Source organism: Carlito syrichta, unplaced genomic scaffold, assembly GCF_000164805.1.
Source record: "Carlito syrichta isolate Samal-C Ts95f unplaced genomic scaffold, Tarsius_syrichta-2.0.1 Scaffold307107, whole genome shotgun sequence".
Taxonomy (NCBI): Eukaryota; Metazoa; Chordata; class Mammalia; order Primates; family Tarsiidae; genus Carlito; species Carlito syrichta.
The window spans coordinates 211,925-234,524 of record NW_007251203.1 but is presented as its reverse complement, the minus strand read 5'-3'; the positions used below and the strand labels follow the sequence as shown (position 1 = coordinate 234,524).

At 34.9% G+C, this 22,600-nt stretch overlaps 1 protein-coding gene across 1 annotated transcript in view; it reads right to left on the bottom strand.

The window, feature by feature from the left end:
* The window catches only part of ADAMTS20 (ADAM metallopeptidase with thrombospondin type 1 motif 20), a 191,628-nt gene that overhangs the window by 104,970 nt on the left and 64,058 nt on the right, over positions 1 to 22,600 (bottom strand). The window contains exons 8-11 of the mRNA XM_008063856.1: positions 11,370 to 11,475; positions 9,422 to 9,568; positions 7,283 to 7,424; positions 5,586 to 5,690 (exon numbers count right to left, since the gene is read on the bottom strand). Coding sequence (XP_008062047.1) covers positions 5,586 to 5,690; positions 7,283 to 7,424; positions 9,422 to 9,568; positions 11,370 to 11,475 — 500 coding nt within the window. The remainder of the gene's footprint in view (positions 1 to 5,585; positions 5,691 to 7,282; positions 7,425 to 9,421; positions 9,569 to 11,369; positions 11,476 to 22,600) is intronic.

The following is a 22,600-nucleotide window of genomic DNA, read 5'->3' as shown; positions in this document are numbered from 1 at the left end:
CTTTTGGAGGGGGAGAATGCTGTATCCACACAGGGCAGAATACAGAAGGGCTGAGAGAGAGCACTTACTGCTGAAAGTCCTTTTACACAGGCATTACATCCACCCATGAAAGTAGATCCTTCATGTCCTAATCACCTCTTAAAGACCTCACCTACCAATATTGTTATATTAGCAAATAAATTCCAACATGAATGTTGAAGGGCAAACTTTTAAACCACAGCATATGCGTATACCACATTTCATTTATCTGTTCACCCACCCATCAAAGGACACTAGGTTGTCTCCCCCTTTTGGCTACTGTAAATAATGCTGCTATGAACATGGGTATACAAATATCTCTTCAAGATCCTGGTTTCAATCATTTGAATACATTACCAGAAGTGGAATTGCTGGTATGATTCTATTTTTAATTTGAGGAATGGCCACATTGCTCTCTGTATAACGATTTGTCTAAAATATTTTTTTTTAATTTCATTTTCCTAGTTAATCGTTTTTATTATTTTGTACAAAAGGATTCATTTATAAATAATTAGAAATTTTTAAAAAGCCTGATCCTTTACTATAGATAATTTGAGAAGTACCTCCCTAGATTATTCCTGTTAACATACAGACACACTCTTCTTTCTCCCACCTTAAAAACAACAACAAAACTTTTCTTAGATCTTATTTCCCTTACCAGCTATTGCCTTCTCCTTGAAAGAATTTTCAATGGGCAAAGTGGCTTATGCCTGCAATGCCACCACTTTGGAAGGCCAAGATGGGAGGATTTCTTGAGCCCAAGAGTTTGAGACCAGCCTGGGAAACATAGCAAGACCCCAACTCTAAAAAAAACAAAAACAAAAAACAAAAAACAAAATTAGCCGGGTATGGTGGCACACACCTGTAGTGCCAGCTACTTAGGAGGCTGAAGTCGGAGGATCATTTGAGACCAAGAATTACAGGCTGCAATGAGCTATGATTGTGCCCCTGCATTCCAGTTTGGACAACATAACAATACACTGTCTCCACAACAACAACGACAAAAATAAAATAAATAAAATAAAATAAAAAAGAGTTGTCTATGCTCATTGTCTAACTCTCTGTGTATTCTCTCATAACCCCACTCTAGCCAGGATTTTATACCCCATTCTTCCATAAATCTGTTTTTGTATGGGTCACCAATGGCAAGTTCTCATTCTGTCTTCCTTGACTTATCAGCAGTGTATGCATCTCTCTTCCTCTTTGATTCTTTTTTTTTTTTCCCACTTAGTTTCCAGGGCTCCACGTTTTTTGTTTTCTTCCTTTCTCCATGATTAATTTTTCTCTGTCTCTTGTGTGTCTTCTTCTTTGTGATATCTGAATGCTGGAATGACTCTGGGATCAAATCTTGGCTTTTTATTCTTTTCTATGAACAGTTGTGCCCAGTCCAGATCTCTCTCCTGAACTCCAGACTAGTATATCAGCTGCCTACTCATGTTTGCTTGAATGTCTAGAAAATATTTCAAGCATGGCATACCTCAAACCGAACTTCTGCCCCTCCCCATCAAAATTTGCTTATCCTAAGTTGATTTAAATTGTTCAGCCAAAAACCTAGTCATCATGTCTCTTCTTCCTCCTCAAACATTCCACATCTAATATATTAGGAAATGTTCTAGCTCCTTCTAAAATGCATCCAAATTGACCTTTCATCGTCCCACCACTACCATTCTGGTTTAAGTACCAGCTTCCCTCACCTCTATCACTGCAACAGCTGTCTAGATGTCTTGTGAAGCCATGGTGAATCCATCTGACATTACTCGCCTCCCACAGTTTAGCCTCAACACAGTTGCTAGAATGACCTGTTTTTAAGTCAAAAGAGGTAATGACTGTTCAGATCTTCTGTTGTTTTACTTTAAGTAAATGTACAGTTCTCACAGTGGCCTGCAGGGCCTTACATTAATATTCCACCAATTACTTCCTACAAGTCTCCCACTCTCTTTACTCCATTCCTAAGAAAGTGCCCAACAATTTTCCAAAGTACATGCACCATTTTAGACCCTCTCCAGCAATGTGGGAAAGTTCCAATTGCTCTGCATTCCTTGTTAACTTTTGATACTTTAAAAACAAATTTAAACACTTCAGGTATATTCCAGAAGTAGGAGCTCAGCTGTTCCCTTTGTCTGGAACTCACTTATCTCAGATACCCTCAATAGATAACCCTCTTACCTCCTCTAAGACAGCTAATTTGATAACTTCATACAAAGTCTATTCTGACCACCCTATTTTAAATGTAAAATTGCCCTCTCCTATGATAAAACTTGCAATCTTTTTCCTGCTATATTTTCCTTGTCCAGGGCACCAATCTGGTTGATGGTACTATTATATTAATTATTTGTAGTATTCTAGTACCCCCTAGAAACTAGAATACACTAGAGTGTAAGCTCCATGAGGGCAGGAATTTTGCCTGTTTTGTTCACTCATGTATTATAAGCACCTACAATACCGTCTGATACAGTAGATCCATGATAAATCTTGGTTGAATGAATGAGTCCTACAGCCAAGCTTATTAGCAGTATATATTAACATGCTTCGTGTGCTCCATTAGGACAAGTCATTCAATATGAGAAAGATACATTAGAAGTGAACAAAATGAAATCTTAGAATGTACTATATGCATGTGTATTTGGTGGACATCTTCTAGAAACAATTCAAGTAATCTTTTGCTTTTTTGTTTTAAGAATTTGAGAGATGAGAGCATGAAGAAGATAGGGTGCTATGCTATTACCTATGTAATAAAATTAACTCATTGTCAGATGGATTCACCGTGGTTTCACAATAACTGATTTACTACCAAAAGTATTCAACATATAGACTCATTTGTAAAACAGTCACAAGATAAAGGGAATAGACAGAGTGTTAAGGCAAAATTATAGAATATTTGTTTAAAATATCTTTTCAATAAAAGTTCCATTTGATGCCAGATGTGGTGAAATATATAGGGGCTCACTGTCTTTAATAAATAAAAAAAGGAATTTACATCTATGATGATCCATACACTGCTACCCCCAATACCACCTCTGCTTGTCATCTACTCTGACTCTGAAGTACATCTCAATATCTCATATCATCAAATGGTTAATAAACATATAAAAAGATGCTCATGGCTGATAATAATCAAGGAAATGCACATTAAAACCACAATGAAATTCCGTTTGACACCTACTGGAATGGCTAAATTTGTTTTTAAAGTATCAAAAGTTAACAAGGAATGCAGAGCAATTGGAACTTTCCCACATTGCTGGAGAGGATCTAAAATGGTGCATGTACTTTGGAAAATTGTTGGGCACTTTCTTAGGAAGTTAACCATACACTTACCCTACAACCCAACAATTTTACTCAAAGAGAAACACAAACATATGTAACATGAAGACATGTGCAAGGATGTTCATAGCAGCTTTATTTATAACAGCCAAACACCAGAAAGTGTCTATTGGTAGGGGAATAGATAAATAAATTGTGGTACATTTGCATGGCTAAATTATACTCCAATATGAAGGAATAAACTCCTGGTGCACACAATATGAGTGAAGCTCAAAAATGTCATGCTGAATGAAAGAATCCTGATCCATCCTGCCTCTCTAAAAAATGGGTACACTCTATGGTTCTATTTACATTAAGATTGAGAACAAACCACTCTATGGAAATAAAATAGGAATTTTCTCTGGAGGAGAGAGAATTTGTCTAGAAAGAAGCAAGACCAAACTTCTTAGAGTGATAGAAATGTCATAATTTTGATAGGGATGTTGGCTATATACATCTATATTTGTTAAAGTCTATCAAATTGTATACCTAAGATCTGTGCATTGTACTCATACATACCTTAATTTCAAAAAAATCCTACTTATACCCTAACTGGATTTAGACTATTCAACAAATTAGCTATAAATAGTTTATCACTTGATATTTGTAAATATATCCATCACTATTTTGGCCATATGCAATCAATCCTGAAAGTTCATGTTATATAGTAACTTGAAAAGCTGCTAGGGAACAGAGTAAGGCCAACTCTAGACTTTAATTAGGTGAATATCCTGAAGTCCATCTTCAAATGGGTCAATATCAGCAGCCAAGCATTCACACTTCAAGGAGGAATTTTTCTCTGCTCATTCTCAAACAGCCAGTTATTCTCACAAATGCCACCCTTCCCCTCCAAAACCTATTTGCTAATACTGGTTAGAGAAAGTGGAAAAAAAGTAAACTTTTAATAATTCTTATGCACCAGTTAAAAATTTCATATAATATAAAGATCGAATTGTAAAATTCAGTGCTAGCTGAATTGAAAAAGTCCATGAGAACTTTGGCCCTAAATTTACAAAAAGGTAATTAGAGCATTAGGTAATTCTAATAAGTACTTCAGCTACCACAAAAAATTGCTGAAGTTCCAGATAAAATGTTAGTGAGCAAGTAATTTGTGACATAAGCAATTACCATAGGAAACACATGCCTTTCGATGGAAAGCATTTCAAGAGAAAGACAATAGCTGGTACAAACAGGTGGTAAAGGCACAAGTTCAGCTCCTGAACAGCCCATATTTTTAAAAAAGATTTTACTTTTGGCTAACGTGAAGGTACAAAAGAGGCAGCATCAGCCAAGGAAGTATCCTTTTGCCCTGAGGAAACTCAGAGAAGGTTGACAGACTAAAAATTTAATATAGATAACACTGGCCACCAATGCTACCCGGGAGCACTGACTTCATCTTCACATAGAATACATTTCACTTTCACGGGGAACCTTGTCATTCAACATCATATTGCCAGGTTAGATAAGTTAGTGATTAATGCTAGAACCGTAAAGATGTAGTATAATGGGCAGGTAATTTTAGTGGTGTAACCATTTAGAACAATAAAGACCATTTAGAACAATAAAGATCTAAAGAAACTACTTTAAGTTATACCTAAAGCCGGGCTCGGTGGCTCAGCCTGTAATCCTTGGGAGGCTGAGGTGAGTGGATTGCCTGAGCCTGCAGGTTCGAGACCCACCTGGGCAAGTTGGCGAGACCTCATCTCTACAATAAATCAAAAATCAGCTGGGAGTGGTAGTGTGCGCCTGTAGTTCCAGCTACTTGGAAGGCTGAGGCGGAAGGATCGCTGGAGCCCGGCAGGTCAAGGCTGCAGTGGCCGGGAGCGGCCACTGCACTCCAGTCTGGGCGATGGAGTGAGACTCCAACTCAAAAAAAAAAAAAAAATTATACCTAACTGAATTTGTTGGGAGAAAATGTATGCAAAGGAAATAGCCATGAACTTGGGGCAATTGCTGAAATGCCTTTATGTCTATATTCAATTTTAATAGCAAGGCTATAATATACTTAGATAATAATATATCAGTGTAATTATTTATCTGATAACTATATACCACTTTAATATTCATCTTCTACAGTTTGCAAAAAAGATTAAAATTAAAAACTTAATTCAGTTGACAATGTATGATACCAGACATACAAGGCGATCTTTAACATTAAGGGCAAAACAAAAGTTGACAGCAAATAATGAACAAGGTGCTAAAAAAGCAGGGTAATCATATCCTTGGATAATCTCTTGATACAAAACTCACCCTTCAAGAAAACCTACCATCCCAGGACCACAGGTTGTTCCATCTGCCAGTGGCATGTGTTGAGTGCGACAGCCCCTGTGAACCCCTTCAGCACTTGTGCACCAGAGACGCTTGCATTGTTTCTGCACAGTAGCAAAAGGCAGGCAAGCAAGAGTAAGGATAACACCATGACACCGGATCAATTCAGTATTATACACTGGTTTATAAGCTGATCTGATCTGCTTCCTGGTTTTATGAGATGAGGTGAAAATAATCAGTAAAAAAATCTTTACTAAGTGAGACCTAGTCATTGATTGTCCTTTAAATACATAAAATGGTGACATTTACTTTAAAAAAAAAAGTTATGTTTATTCATACATTGAACAATGGGGGATATGAAATGGAATGGAAGAATTCAAAATTATGTGAGACATTTTTCTTCTTTTTATAAGATATTTTTCTAAAGGACTTTTTGTTGTTATATGTTATTCACAGGAGTTCCCAAAAGCCCCTTTTGACGCAATGGTGGAATGTATGAATAATAATGTGCATAGAAATACTGTATAATGTATACTGAAGTTTCCTATTTTGTGAATATAATGCATACTTTCTGCTATTGAACAAAGGGTTCTAAAGTTTTCAAAAGAAACGAAAGTCCACAGAGGGTCATAGGAGCTATTCCCAAGATAATTCCTTCCTTTTTCTGAACTTAAATTCAAAGTTTATTTAATGTCTAAATCCGGTTAGAAAGAAATGTATCTTTTATAATGATATATCAAGGTAAATATTTCTCCCTTCACAGTGGATGTTTAACATCTTATTAAAATTTATCATTATAAATTTAAGGTTTTAAGAAGAACAGTTACTATGTAAAATACACTCTGTATGTTCCTGTATTCACTGTTTCATTCATTCAACATTTGATAAACATTTATTTTGTGGCACCTCCTGTGTGGCAGATCCTGGGCTGGACACTGGGGATATATATTTATTGGTACAATGATCCTCACAATCTAGAAAGGAGGTAAGCAATTGGGCAAAGATATATAGAGGAATGAAAAAAAATGAATGACTACTCTACATGGAAAAGTAAAGCACTGGTTCTCCAAAGCAGTGACATTTATTCTAAACTAAATCCTAAATGTACCCCCAAATAAAATAAAATAATGATTACAGGTCTCATAAAGGTGTCAGAATCAACTAATTCAGTGGAAATTAAGTCTAATCTATGAAACAATCCTCAAAATAAATTACAAACCAATAGCTCAAGGAAAACTAAACAATATGCCACAAATTTAACTTACTTGGATTCAAATCTATCCAAAAGAAAATGTAATCTATTAGGTACCTGAGGTCTTTAAAATAATTCAGTATTATAACATCTATATTTTCTCCCCTCAACTCTAAAATAGTATCATTTGAAAATGAATATTTGAATAATTTAAGTTTCAAATTATATAAACTCTCTGTGGCTCTGCTGTCTCAATGAGTGTACTTTATAGGAATTTATGAGAGCTAAAAAAGATAATTTTTAAGTACTCAACATAGAATAAGTACTCAGTAAGTTTTAGTTTTTCTTTTTCTAACCTCTTTCTGCCAAACACGAAATTTTCCAAGACTTAAAAACTATATTTAGTTTACCTTTCATTCATGAGAATAAATATACATTTTGAAATATATTCTAAGCAAAATTTTAAAGGTAGTTTTTCAAACAAAAGGAGATAATTTTTCTTACCAAGTAGGGACACACTTGTGATCCGGGACCAAACATAAGTTCACACTGCTTGTTTACATCATACATTAATCCAGGAAGTTGTGAAGACAGATCATATATTCTCCCACTTGGCTTGTCAAGAAGACACTCCCCATGACCGGTACTGTATCAGTGACAGAAAATAAAATATCATGAATGTACATAGCTGCATTTCAGTATAAGATTCTTTATCACATTTTCTGTAATTCTTTACTTTCAAAGAGAATGTAGGTAAGCTTTTCATTAATTAAAAACAAGCTCTCATCCATGTCAGTATAGTAATACATAAGGACAATCTCACAGTTAACAAAGGATCTTATTTACTGTGCATGTTTACACTTGATTCCCACAACCATATTGAGGGTGGCAGCCTAAGAAAAGAACAATGACAAGTAATAAATTCATCAGAACATAATTTATGAAGCATACATTCATATTATACTTTTGGTCTACTTTGTAATGCCCAGTCAATCAAAATGTTGCAAAAACAAACATTTAACCCTTTGCACATGAAGACCTCTTGTGGATCACCTACCCGCAACAAAACTGCACTTTTTAAATGAAATACTGAAAAAGGAATCATTTCACATTAAATAATATAGCACTGGAACCAATTATTTTATCATAGTGATATGATATGATAATCGAATCATATAATCAAATTTTGTATATTGAGGAACTTATGACAAAAAAATCGAAATTTTATTTCATATTTTTCTAACATATGGTAATGTGTAAAAGGGTAACCCACACGATTGCAGGTTCATTGATACATGTTATGCAATAGTAATTTGACATCTTCTACTTGGCATTTCTCTGTTTAAGCAGATCCAGGATACACAGCTGTGGACAAATAATTTAATCTCCCTGAGCCTAAGTCTCCTCATCTGTAAATTGAGAGTGGTAATATATATCTTGTAGCTTGCTACCAGAATACATAGTATATTTAAATGACTTATAAAAAGAACACAGGAAATATATACATGTTAATTCCAGTTTGTCCTGCAATGTCCAGTCTATAGTAAATTCTGTGAATATGTTCAGGTATTCTAATTAAGCTAAAAGAAACAACTTGTTCCATTGCAATAGTTAAAAGAATTTTGGGGGAAATTTTTACTATGAGAAAAAATATTAATTTTTCAATAATATGAACATGTAACTTCTAAAGTGTCCATTGAAGTGAATCAAAATATTACTCCTTTCCAAAAATAGGGCATACTTCTGTTATTTTTAATAGTTATATCAGTATTTTCAACCATTGAACAAAGTTATATGCAATCATGTACAGATTAACAAGTATATGTTGTGCTTTTAAATCAAGTTCCCATACAAGGAAAAGTCATCACTGTTGGTTACAATTTTAGGATGTATTTATGAACATATACACCAAAGCACAGTTCTTATAGAAAGGAAACTAGAAAAGACTAATGCTGTTAAATTGGTGATCAGAATGTATAGTAGAAGAAATGAAGTAGTATTGAATTTATACAAAATAGTACCGGGAAAGAGTGTGAGCTTGTCTTTTGGACAAGTTTTGATGACTAAGAAAGAAGCACCATTTGGATAAAATAAATTGAGAAGCAGAGAAATCTGGTGGAAGGTGAAGAGATGAGTCAAGAAAAACCTGGATCCCACCTCTCTTTTGAGTTAGAAAGAGCCTCTGAAATTAGTTAGAGATTCTGCATCTCTGCAGCTTTAAAGAGCTATGTGATGAACACATACTTTGACATTAGCTATTCTCTGTCCTTCAGGGACACCTCAAGGGGCACTTGAGTCACTCAACGCCTCTCAACATATTACCTAGAATTTCTGAAAAAATTCAAAAACACATAAGGAAGCTGTGATTCCATTAAGCCTCTCCTCAAACAGTTTTCATAATAAAAAAGAGTCCAAATAAAAAAATAATAGCCAGGTCTGAACCGCTATAAAAATACTTTTAAGAAGTGAAATAATATGCAACCTTTTTCTTGTTTGTAAATGTCCATTTGTACAGTGAAAGTCAACTTAAATCTAAACAAGGAAAAAAAAGAAATGGAATCATCTTAAAAAATATAAATTTCAAATCTTATAATTGAATAAATGTTCAATTATTTAACTAGAGTAACATAAATTCAGACTTACTCTAGGAATTCGGTGATATATTTCTGACTACATTTTGACCAGGTCCAAGGACTCGTATGGTAATTTAAAGTTGGGGCCATTACATGATACTGATGTTTAATTCCAGCTTCTTTACATTTATAACTGTCATCGTGTGGAACATTAAATCTAAAAATACAATAAACACTTGAAAAGAATATCAAGAGACATATACAACATAGTAATAGAAACTTTATATTCACATTATAGTATAATGTCAAATATAGATAAACCTGGTTACATCAGAATTTGTACTCAATTCCTCCACAAGGCCCTATAATGTGCACATTTAGAAGCACAATTGCTGAGAAACACTAGATTATTCCTTTGATCAATAGCACGGTCTGTTACATCTGACTCTAAACATTCAAAATATGTGGATTCTGGTTCACCTCATCACAATATGGACATAGCATTCATATAAAAATGCCTGTGGGTTTCAACACATATATCCTAGGAGATATGTGGGGAAATAGGTTAGATAAAGGTGATACCATACTAAATTTTAGACCATTGACTATTGCTCCAGTATCAAAAGAACTTCTTTAATCCCTAATTCCCCATCATTCTGTAGTATTCATCTATTTCATATGGAACATTCTAAGTACTATATCTGGTCCACACTTAAGAAGCAATGAATGGCAGAATGGAAATAATAAAAACACTCCTAAAGGGCATCCATCACCTTCACAATGAGAATAAAGATATTCAATAATCAGCAGGTCAACAACAGATCCATGCAATCTTTTGGGAACTCAAGCTTAAATTCAAGTTTAGAAAGAACTCTGAAACAGCCTAATTCAGGTCCTTGGCTGCTAAATTTTGCATTTAAAGCAGTCTTTTAATTAAACTGCTTATCCATATTCTAGAGTCACCTAACAAATTTCTCAGGAAAAAAATAAATGTCTAACATGAAACTTTCTGCAAGAATAGTCCTCTACTGGATAGCAACTGAAAAAGAGCAAAAAGTGCTTTCCAGATGTTGCTGCACTATTTCTACAGCTTTCAGGTATTCTCCTCATCTTATGCTCCCATTTCATAAACAGCTTACAAATTTGTACAGCTTGCTGGTGACCATAAGATATAAGCATGCTAGAAGGTAATTTAAGAGCCACTACTTCACTAAATTTATCTCTATTTGAAATTACTCCACTTGAATGCTCTAATGACATCTCAAGGCATGACCAAGAAAAGACATATGGTCAAACTAAGAGAAGCAACTCTAGCTTCAATTCTTTCTTAGCAGATAACAAAGAAACACCAAGAGTTCTGGGGATACATCTGGAATCATTTTTGAGAGGATGAGTTTGTAGGGATTTCAGACTTTCCATGGGAGCTCTTAAGGTGTGAGAAAACATGGTCTCCATTCTTAGAGAATAGAACTGCAGCAGAATTTTTAGCAATGCAGGAACACAGGAGAGAATCCCAAGTTTTTTAATGAAAAGCTATGGAACAGGCGAAAACTAAAAATATATTTTAATGACTAAGAAATTCCCACAAGCCACATCCTCTGCTAGGGCTCTGAGCTATAAGAGCTAGAAACAAGTTGATATTACAAATATCTTGGGGAATACCCCAGAACCAGAAGCCCCAGCAGGCCCTCCCATAAAATGGTAGCAGTCAGTATGTGGTCATATATAGGATAACAAGGGATAGAGGCCCGATGTGCTCTCAGGTAATATATAGAACAAATGAAATAAAAGAATTCCCAGGTTCTAGTTCTTTATTTAGTTTGCTGATCAGTGTAGCCTGTCTGACCTAACATAGATCACCAAAGAGCCAGACTTAGCATTTCTGGAATGAAAATTATATTTTAGGAAGAAATAAAGGTGCTAGCTACTCAACTGAAGATGGAATTTTAGAAAATAGGTAAAATATATAAAAATAGATAAATAGAAAGCACATGACAGAAGTGACAGAAGGTACTTACACATGCCCAAGCTCATGGGCTATAGTAAAGGCAGCACTGAGTCCATTTTCTTCACTAATAGAGCAGCTCCGCAAAGGATCACACAGGGTACCTAATTCTGCTAGGCCTGAAAAAGTACACATTTATATTTCATCAAAATGGGAAATACTACCAAAATCATAAAGAACTAAATTTTAGAGCATTTACCACTGGCATTATTATGTAAAAATGAATGCAGAGTTGGCTGTAAACATTAAATAAATGTTTTATAAGGTGAAAGAGACAAAAAAATGGAATGATTTGCCTGCAGTTGAAATCTTCTTTGCAAATTCTTGAACTCTTTTTACTTAAGAAAATAATCCAGAAACATGGGGTGAGTACATAATTTTTAAAAATACAGGAAAAGGACAAAATATTTGCAGGAAGGATGAAGTATTTGAACACGTTAGTGTGGATAGCAGAAAGACAATGACTGAGTTCATTCGTAATAGCGAAGCTAATAAGACAAGAAAATAACACAGAACTCTATACATTTAAAAAATTAACTTTTTAAGTTTGAAGCAGTATACAAAGATTCAATTATCACATAACAATTAAATAACTAACAATAGTGTCTGGCATAAAATAGTATCTGGCATTTAGTATATCCTAAATAAAATAAAACAAGATTATGATTTAAGAATGATTGTAAGCCCTCAATAATTTAAAATTGCAGCAACACGAAATGTATAAAAATCCAGATCTATTTACTTCTATCTAAAGAATAATGTGCAACCCAAGTGTTTTGTTGAAAGAAGGAGGTATCAACTGGAGTCCTTTAAAAATATGGAATAAGAATTTTAAAGTAACAACAACTTATATTCCATTGTCAGTCATGTTAGCTTTTCATTTATATACCATGGTTTTGCTATTTCTATCCTTCAATTTGGTTGAAAAATTATCTGCTCTCTTAGAACAATTCCTTTAAGAAAAGATAAGTTTTATATATGAGATGATCGGCTTCCCATGGTAAAGTTTTAACTTAGAAATTTCTTAATACAGAATTAACAGACTTGCACTAGCTACTGCTTTAGTTCTTTCTTCCTATATATTATTTTATTCATAAAAGTTAAGAACATAAACATCTTCCTATCATTTAAGGCAGATTTCTTAACAACTAAAAATGTTTTTGTTGTGTTTAAGACAAGTGGAAGTTAAATTGAGCAACCTAAAAAAAGGTGAAAAAAAAGTCAAAGATAAAGTTCATTAGCTAATTCTTTTTAACAAAAAAGGAAAGATTTGCACTCCTTCTGACTCCACCACCAAACGGTCTTTCTTGGGCTAAGTCCTCCCTCACCCCAAAATGAGCTTTTTCTTAGAACCTAGACCAAAAGAAAGCAAAATAAATACATAAATAAAATTAAAAATTTTTAAAAAATTTCTTAACAGTCCTCTGCAGAAAGAATGAGGAAATTATCATTTTCCTTAAGATTCTAAAATTCATGCTTGCATGTGCAATATTTTTGCTAATAATAATCTTACTATATATTTATACTTTGTCAAAATAGATTAAAGGCAAACACATTTCTTTCATGAATTAACTTGCTGCTCCCATGCTTTTATTAGTATTTTCAATCTGCCAAATGACTCAAATCCAACATTTTCATTTTTTGTAGGGATGTTTAGATATTGGAACACAATATTGACTCCATTACCCAAACTTCATGTTTCATGTTTAAAGATATATGTATTCTAAACTGAACATTTTAGTCACATAAGATATTTGTGAAAATATGCATTACATATGATTAGAGTCCAAGCTAAAATATTCCTGTAAGCAGGCAACACCAACAAAACTTGAAATAAAAGGCTGAATTACAGTACCAGACTACTGATAGCTTGTGTCAAGCTCATTCTGGCTTCTCTAAAAGTTGTCTGAAACAGAATAAAGCAGCATGGGCCCAAATTTGATATAGATAAGAAATGTAAGAAGCTATATAGAGTTGCCCAATCAGTCATCTTAAAAAATAAAGTTAAAAGAAAAACATTTTCCAACATATTTTGCAAGACATGCTCAGGGCAACATACATGCAAAGGAAGATATAGTGGGAAACCTAGTAATTATTACCAATGTTGTGTTTTGCATCAACAACTCTCCTTAGTTTGCTATATTTTCATATATTTGAGATGAAAAAATAAAATGCTAATACTTGCATTAATATAAGTTGTGTAGTCTGGGGAAAATCATTTAGTGATCATTATCGTCACTACTCTTGACTTAACATATAATAATAATAATGCTTTCATTATCCATAGTCTATGTTTCTGTCACTATAATTTGTGTATACAAGGGTGAGTGAAAGCTATGAAGCCATGACTGGGGCTAGGAGACCACCCACTTCTATAGAAATAGCCCAGAATGTCTTGCATTGAATTTTTTTTAAAAAAAGTAAGAAATGACAGATAGTTATTAAAAGTTTGTACTACATAACTTTAAAGATATGTTAATAGGGCATAAATAATGTAAAAAATATAATACATTCAATAGATTCTTGTTAAATGATTGACTCATATAATATACCTAGCAAAGCCAAATAACAGTTTGTACAGAGGGGAATTCAGTCTGTTGTAAAAACTAGAGCAGCTGGTATCTATCTCCATAAGTGTGAAAGATGAGAATTTCTAAAGAGTTCTCCTAACAAGAAGAAACTAGATATTTAATTTGAAAACTACTTTTTAATGAACACTGAGTTCACATAACTTACAAGGACTATCAAGTTCAAACCTCAGAAACCTAAAACATGTAGTCTCTCTCTCTCTCTCTCTCAAATACATATACATGTAGGCATACATATATACACATTCATATTCTGAGCTAAATTCTAACTGATAAGCAATGAATTATAAGGAAAAAAGCCACTCTGATGGCAAACACTGATAAAAACAGTATAATCCAGAGATTAAGAGCTTGCTAGAGAAAGCTTCAAGGTGAACCTAGTTTCTGATTTTTCTGCATTAAGCCAGGGACCCAGGTTATAAATAGCCTATGGATTTCAATAAAAAACCAAAAATCTTCTCTGGAGGAAAGCACACACTTTTTGAGCTGACCACCCCTTAATCTTATGGGTTAATATTAAGGAAATATGAGCTCACAATCAAAGACCATTAAATATGCAAATAAATAAGAGAACATAAGGGAAAGCAAAAATAACATGTTTATCAATTATTTCAGATGTGACATTTTCAGAGATAGCATATAAAAAATTGTATATAAAATCTTTAGGAAAACACGAAATTCAATTGTAATTATAAGCAAACATTTAAAAATGTAAACAAAATGAACAGGTATATTTTTGAATAAGAATTAAACAGTAGCTTTTACAATGAAAATTACATACGTTAAAATAAAAAAATGTGAAGTATGGGTGAAATATCAAATAAGACACAGCCAGAGAGAGAGAAAAAAAAAAAAATGGTAGTCAGAGTGGCTTGAATGAAGTATGAAGAGAAAAAGAAAGTAAAATATGAAAAACAGAATGAAGAAAACTAATACGGATGTAGTAAGATCCTAAGTGGGAATAGATAGAAATAATGGATAAAATTTGAAAGAAAAAAAAAAAACACACATGAAACGTTTTCAGAATTGCTGAAATATAAACAATAGATTACAACATATTATAAGCAAAATAAATAAGATGAAATCTATCCGTATTAGGATATAATTTTTTTAAAACTGTTTTATATTCAAGACAAAGTGAGGATCTTATGAAAATCAGATTATGAAAAAATTTTCAAGTAAGCTGACTACAGATTTCTCAACAGCAAAAGTCTGAGACAGTACAATATCATTCAAAATACTGACAGAAAGAAACTATAAATTTAAAATTGGTACCTAAAAATCTATGCTTCAAAAATAAGGGTAAATATAATATATTTCTAGAAAAATAAGAATTGATAATTTGTTATTATTAGATCCTCCCTAAAGAAACATTTAAATAATATAATTCAGGAAAAAATAAAAATTAAAAATAACCTCAGAAGCAATATCTGAGATGTAAGAAAAAATTAGGAAAATTCTCAAACATGAACTCAAATTTAAACAAATATTGAATATAAAACAATGTTGTTTGATATGCAAGATTTACAAAATGATAGAAATAAAATAGTGAATCAAAATATCATGTAAATTAGGAGGAGGTTGAACAAAGTTAAAATAATCTAAGATATCATTTGTTTAGAAAAGAGCTTCAGACAAAGTTAACTAAAGCATTCCCTGTAAAAAGCCAAAGTGACCTAAAAAATGATACAATGTATATCATTTTCAAGTTGTTTTGGTAAAGTAGAACCAGAATCCTAATTTAAAAACTTAATACACCCAGAGGAAAGTCAGAAAAGGTGTGTGGGTGGAGGAAGCATAGACCAAAATGAAATAAAGAGAAAGCAACAGGAAAATGGTATATATAGTCAATATATAAAAAATAATTGCAATAAATGTAAATAGATTAATCTTGTCAGTTGAACAAAAGATTATTATCTTTGGCATGTAAAAATCCAATAATATGTTTTTTCTAAGAAAGGAAAAATCTAACATATGAGGGCATTGGAAATTGGAGAAAAATATACATCTAGCAAATACCAAATAAGAAAATGTTGAGGCAGCTATTGTACTATCAAATATAACATTTAAAATATATAAAAAATTAAAAATATATATATAATTACAATGTGATACAACAATATCTCCTTGGTTTTTGTTGCTGGTTCCTGATACAGAGCTTCTAAAGTTCTTGGACTTTCATGAATGATAGGAACATACTTTGTTCAGATGAGGTGACTCTTGGTATATCCCTAGATAACTTCAAGATGGGGGAATAGTCTCAAGAAAGACCAAGGCATGATTAGAGAGTTGGAACTTTCAGCCCTACCAAAGACCTCAGGTGAGGGGAGAGGGGTTAAAGATTGAGTTACTCACCAATGATTTAATCAAATAAGTCTAAATGATTTAAAAGTCTAAACAATGGTATTTGGAGAGACTCTGGGTCGGCAGACACATCAAGATGCTAGGTAAGAGCATGGAAACTCCAAGTACTCCCTTCCTCTATTCCTTGCACTATCCATCCCTTGTATTTGGCTCCCTTGACTTGTATTCTTTCTAATACAGAGATATGAGTAAATAAAGTGCTTTTCTGAGTCCTACAAGTTATTTTAGCAAATTATTGATTCTTAAAGGGGCCTGTGGGAACCCCAACTTTGCATCTGAGTCAGACAAAGGTGTGGGTACCCTTGACAACTAATACTTGTAATTGGCATCTGAAAAATGGATCTGTGGAGTTTGAAAAAAAACTCAAAGTAGTTAAGTGTTTGAATGGAGTTGAATTGTAGGACACTCATTTAGTGTCTGAAAAGGTAAAGAACTGGTTGTTGGTATGGAAAGAACCCACACATCTGGTGTCAGAAGTATTGTGATGAAAAACAACTCACACATACCAACTCTACTTTTTTCATTAAAAAGCATTATTAGAGACAAAGAGAGCCACTACACAATTTTAAAAGATTCAATTCATTAAACTTATGTGTATCTAATAAGTTAGCCTTAATATAGATGAAAGTGTGGCACGTCCATCACTGGTAACTAGTGAAGAAATAGGCTAGTAACTATCTTGCTGAGCAAGGCAGAGAGGAGGGACCCAGTCACAGATACACCCTGCACACAGCAAGGGTCTCTTGTACACGCAAAGACCAGAAAGCAATGACAGGTGTAGGATTCCAGATGCCCCAACCGCCCACATTGATCCATGCTCAAACAAAATCAGAAGCTCTGCTCAGTGAAGAAGAGGAATGAGTGATTCTAAAATATTTCGAGTTCATTCGTCCCTTCCCAGCTGTGTACAAGCCATCAGTTCCAAGCAGGAGGAGTTTTGGTCAGGAGAGAGAAGGGGGCAACTGGATCCCAAGTGAAAGGGAGAATAAACCCACCCACTAGCTGTTGCTGTGGCAGACAATTCCCAGACAGAAAAAAAACTGCCTGCAGAGTGAATCTGACCTGCAAGTCCACTGCTGGCAAATCGAGGAGAAACAGACCAACACCTCTCTTGCTGAGCAAGGCACAGAATAGGAACCTGGGTGTAGATACACCCTGAACCCAGCAAGAGTGTCTTTGTGCACACAGAGACCAGAAAGCAATGGCAGACATGAGAATCCAGGTGCCCTATGCCCTGTCATGCACTAGGTTAGTACAGGAACTGAAGACCACCTGGTGAAGGAATGAGGTGAGCAATTCTAAGATGAGTCAGTATACCCCTTCCCAGCATTCAGTCATACACAACAGGAGCTGAAAACTAGTTTGACTAATTTAGCAGCAATAGAGGGAACCTGTAATTATGGTAACCCACCACAGGGTGGAAAGCAGCAGAAGGGAATGTTTCTCCCTTTCTCACTAAGTGATGGAATTACAGAAAAGCAAAAGAGATCTATCACAAATGAGGAAAAAAAATCAATGGAAAAACACAGGCAATTCTAAGAGTCCTAAAGAGACAGCACCTGAAAAAAAAGTCATCAAAGCAAAAACAACGGGAAACCCCCACAATGACCTACAACATATGACAGTCACAGAAGTCAGAGATTGGGTGGTAAAAATGAACAGGCACCAAGAGAAACAAGAAGCGAAACTCAATGACATTGTACAGTAAGTAAAAGTAGAGTTGGCCAATCTCAAGAGAGCCTATTCTGAAATAATGAAAATAAAAAACTCCATCCTCAAAATAAAAAACAAACTAGTAAGCATAGGGAGCAGAATCAACCAAGCAGAGGAAAGAATCTCAGAGCTTGAAGACCAAAATGTGAAATTAACCCAATCTGTTAAAAAAGAGAATAAAACTCAGCCAGGCTCAGTGGCTCAGCCTGTAATCCTGTGCCTTTGGGAGGCTGAGGTGAGTGGATTGCCTGAGCCCGCAGGTTCGAGACCCACCTGGGCAGGTGAGACCTCATCTCTACAATAAATAAAAAAAAAAATTAGCCAGGCGTGGTAGCGCACACCTGCAATTCTAGCTACTCGGAAGGCTGAGGCGGAAGGATCGCCAGAGCCCAGCAGGTTAAGGCTGCAGTGGCCGGGAGCAGCCACTGCACTCCAGTCTGGGTGACAGAGTGTGACTCCAAAAAACAAACAAACAAAAAAGATAGAAAAAAACTCAAAGGAAGGAACAAAGCCTTCAAGTGATGCAGGACTATGTCAACAAGTCAAATCTATACCCAACTGATATCCATGAAGCAGAACAGGAAATGGAGAACACCTTGAAACAAGTCTTCCATGAGGTCATCCAAGAAAACTTTCCTCATCTCCTCAGAGATGTGACCACTCAAGCAAAAGAGATTCAGAGAATCCCCACAAGGTATCACATGAGACCAACCCCTGGAAACATAGTAATATGCCTCCACAAAATAAGCATAAAAGAAAAAAAATCCAAAAGGCAGTGAAAGAGAAAGGTCAGATTACTTATCAGGGAAGACCCATCAGAATCGCTCCAGACTTATCTGCAGAAACACTACAAGCCAGAAGAAACTGGAACCCAATTTTTAACATTCTTAAAGATAAGCAATCCCAACCAAGAATCTCCTGCCCCATCAAGTTAAGCATTATCAGTGACAGATAATTAAAATCTTTCTCAGACACCCAAACCCTAAGAGAATATGCTTCCTCTTAAACCCTTCAGGATGCTTAAGAAGGCTTGAATATAGAGGGGTAAAAATGGCCATGCCTGTTACAAAAGTACAGGTAAACACAGAGTTTACAGAGCAAACAGAGGACTCATAAATATGAAAACACACACATACATATTAATACAAAAATTAAGAGGAAACAAAGCAACCCCCTAAGGATCCCACAGCAGGGATAAACTCTCACATTTCAGTTATCAACCTGACTGTGAATAGACTAAATGCACCACTGAAAAGACACAGAGTGGCAAACTGCATTGAAAAGCAAAATTCAACAATCTGTTGCCTCCAGAAAACTGATCTCACTACAAAGGACACACAGACTCAAAGTTTGAGGCTGAAAAATGATCTTACGGGTAAAGAAGGAAGTAGTAGCTGTGCTGACATAAGACAAAACAGCCTTCAAGACATCAAAAGTTATAAAGGACACAAAAAAGAAACTTCATATGGTAAAAGGCTCGATACACCAGCAAGAAGTAACCATATTAAACATATATGCAACAAACACAGGTGCAGAGGTTTTATAAAACAATCATTAAGTAAACCTAGAAAGAACACTGACCATCACACAATCATAACTGGAAACCTAAATACTCCACTAACAACTTCAGATAGATCATTGAGGCAAAAACAACAACAACAACAACAAAAAAAAAAAAACAAGAAGGAGATTTAGAAAATCAACTTGATGCTTGACCAAATGGACCTAATCAACATCTACAGAACACTTCACCCAACAACAACAGAATATACATTCTACTCATCAGCACATGGAATATAGGTTCCAAGATTGATCACAATCTTGGACATAAATCAAGCATAAACACATTCCAAAAGACTGAAATAATACCATGCATCTTCTCAGATCACAATGGAATAAAAATACATATCACCAACAACAAGATCTCCCCCAAACACACAGCTATATAGACACTCAATAACATGCTGCTGAATTACTTCTGGGACAGCATGTAACTAAAGACAGAAATAAAAATATTCCTGGAAAAAAACGAAGACAAAGATACAACTTATCAGAACCTCTGCCATGAAAACAGGGTTAAGATGAAAATTCATAGCACTGCACACACACATCAAGAAAACAAAAATATCACAAGTAAGCAGCCTAAAGTCACACCTAAAGGAGTTGGAAAGGTAAGATCACCTAAATTCTAAACTTTAGCAGAAGTATCTATATCACCAAGATAAAATCACAACTGTAGGACATAGGAGATAAAAACATAATAGAAAAATCAATAAGATGAGAAGCTGGTTCTTTGAAAGGTTTTGAAAGATTGACAAACCCCTGGCCAGAGTGGCTTTTTAAAAAAAGTGCAAGAAGGTCCAAATAAATACTATAAAAAATGCAAAAGGTGATGTCACTACTGACCCTGAAAAAATTCAAAAGATTATCAGAGATGACTACGCACACCTATATGCAAATAAACTTGAAAACCCATAGAAAAGAAGGGACTTTCAGACATCACACAACCTTCCAAGGTTGAAACAAAAAGAAATGGAAACTAAAAAGACCAATAATGATCGAGGATATCAATTAAGTCATAAGAAATCTCCCTACCAAGTAAAGCCCCAGATCAGATGGCTTCCCAGCTGAATTCTACAAGACATACGAGGAGAAGCTGATACCAATCTTACTGAAAATAATCCAAGCAATTGAGAAAGATGGTATTCTCCCCAAATCATTTTATGAAGCCAACATCACACTGATGCACAAACCTGTCAAAGACCCAATAAGGAAAGAGAATTACAGGCCACTCTCCTTGATGAACGCAGATGCAAAAATTCTCAACAAGATTCTAGCAAATTGGATCTAAAACAGCACATATCAAGGATCACCTAGCATGACCAGGTGGTCTTCATTCCTGGGATGCAGGGCTGGTTCAACATTCACAAGACCATAAACAAAATTCAATTAACAGATGTATTAACAGATGTATTAACAGATGTAAAAGCAAGAATCATATGATTATATCATTTGGATGCAGAAAAAGCATTCAAGAAAATCCAGTATCCCTTCTCAAGAAAAACCCTTGAACACCTAGGCATAGAAGGAACATTCCTCTAAACAGTAAGAACTATCTATGATAAACTACAGTCAACATTTTGCTCAATGGGAAGAAACTGGATACATTTCTCCTGAGAACAGGAACAAGACAAGGATGTTGACTCTCAACTCTCCTGTTCAATGTAGTGCTGGAAGTCCCATCCAGAGCAATCAAGAAAGAGAAGGAAATCAAGGGTATTCAAATAGGAAAAAAAGAAAGCTAAGCTATCTGTCTTTGTGGACGATATGATTCTATACCTTGAAAACCCAAGGGAGTCTGTCATAAGCCTCCTCATACTGATAAATGTCTTTGGTAAAGTTTTGGGATACAAAATCAATATGCAAAAGAAGGTTGCACTTCTATACACCAGCGAAAAGCAGGTAGAGAACCAAATGAAAATGAAATACCTTGTAATTCACCTAACAAGAAAAAATGAAAGACCTTTACAGTGAGAACTATAAAACACTAGTCAAAGATAGCAAATATGACACAAACAAATGGAAAAACATTCCTTGCTCATGAATTAGAAGATTCAATAATTGTCAAGATGTCCATCCTACCCCGGGCAATCTACAGATTCAATACAATACCCATCAATTTCCAAAAACATTTTTCTCATACTTGGAAACGACAATATAGAAATCCACATGGAAACAGAAAGGACCACAAATAACCAAAACAATCCTCAGCAAAAGGAACAGAAGGAGAGGTATCATGCTTCCAGAACTTAAACTTTATTACAAGGCTACAATAATTAAAACAGCCTGGTATTGGCACAAGAATAGACACATAGACAAGATGGAGATTCCAGAAGCAAAATCACAGTCTTTCAACCAACTCATCTATTAGTAACAATCACTGGGGAAAGAAGACCATATTTAGCAAATGGTGCTTGGAAAATTAGCTGACCACATGCAGAAGAATGAAACTGAACCCCTACTTATCACCATATAAAAAAATTAGCTCAAAATGGATCAAAGACCTAAATGTAAAACCTCAAAATATAAGAATCCTAGACGAAAACACAGGAAACACCATTATGTATACCAGAGCAGGCAATGAATTCTTGACCACATCCCCAAAGATGAATGCCATAAAAGCTAAGATAGACAAGTGAGACCTCACCTAACTGAAAAGCTTTGCACAGCAAAGTAAACCATTATTAGAGTAAAAAGACAACCTACAGAATGAGAAAAAAAATTGCAAATTATGCATCTGACAAAAGCCTAATACTCAGGATCTACAAGGAAATCAAACAAAGTGAGTGGAAAAAAGAACAAGCCTATTAAAAAGTGGGAAAAGGGCCAGGCTCGGTGGCTCAGCCTGTAATCCCAGCACTTTGGGAGGCCAAGGTGAGTGGATTGCTTGAGCCCGCGGGTTCACGACCTGCCTGGGCAACTTGGCGAGATCACATCTCTACAATAAATCGAAAATTAGCCGGGCATGGTAGCACATGCCTATAGTTCCAGCTACTTGGAAGGCTGAGGCGGAAGGATC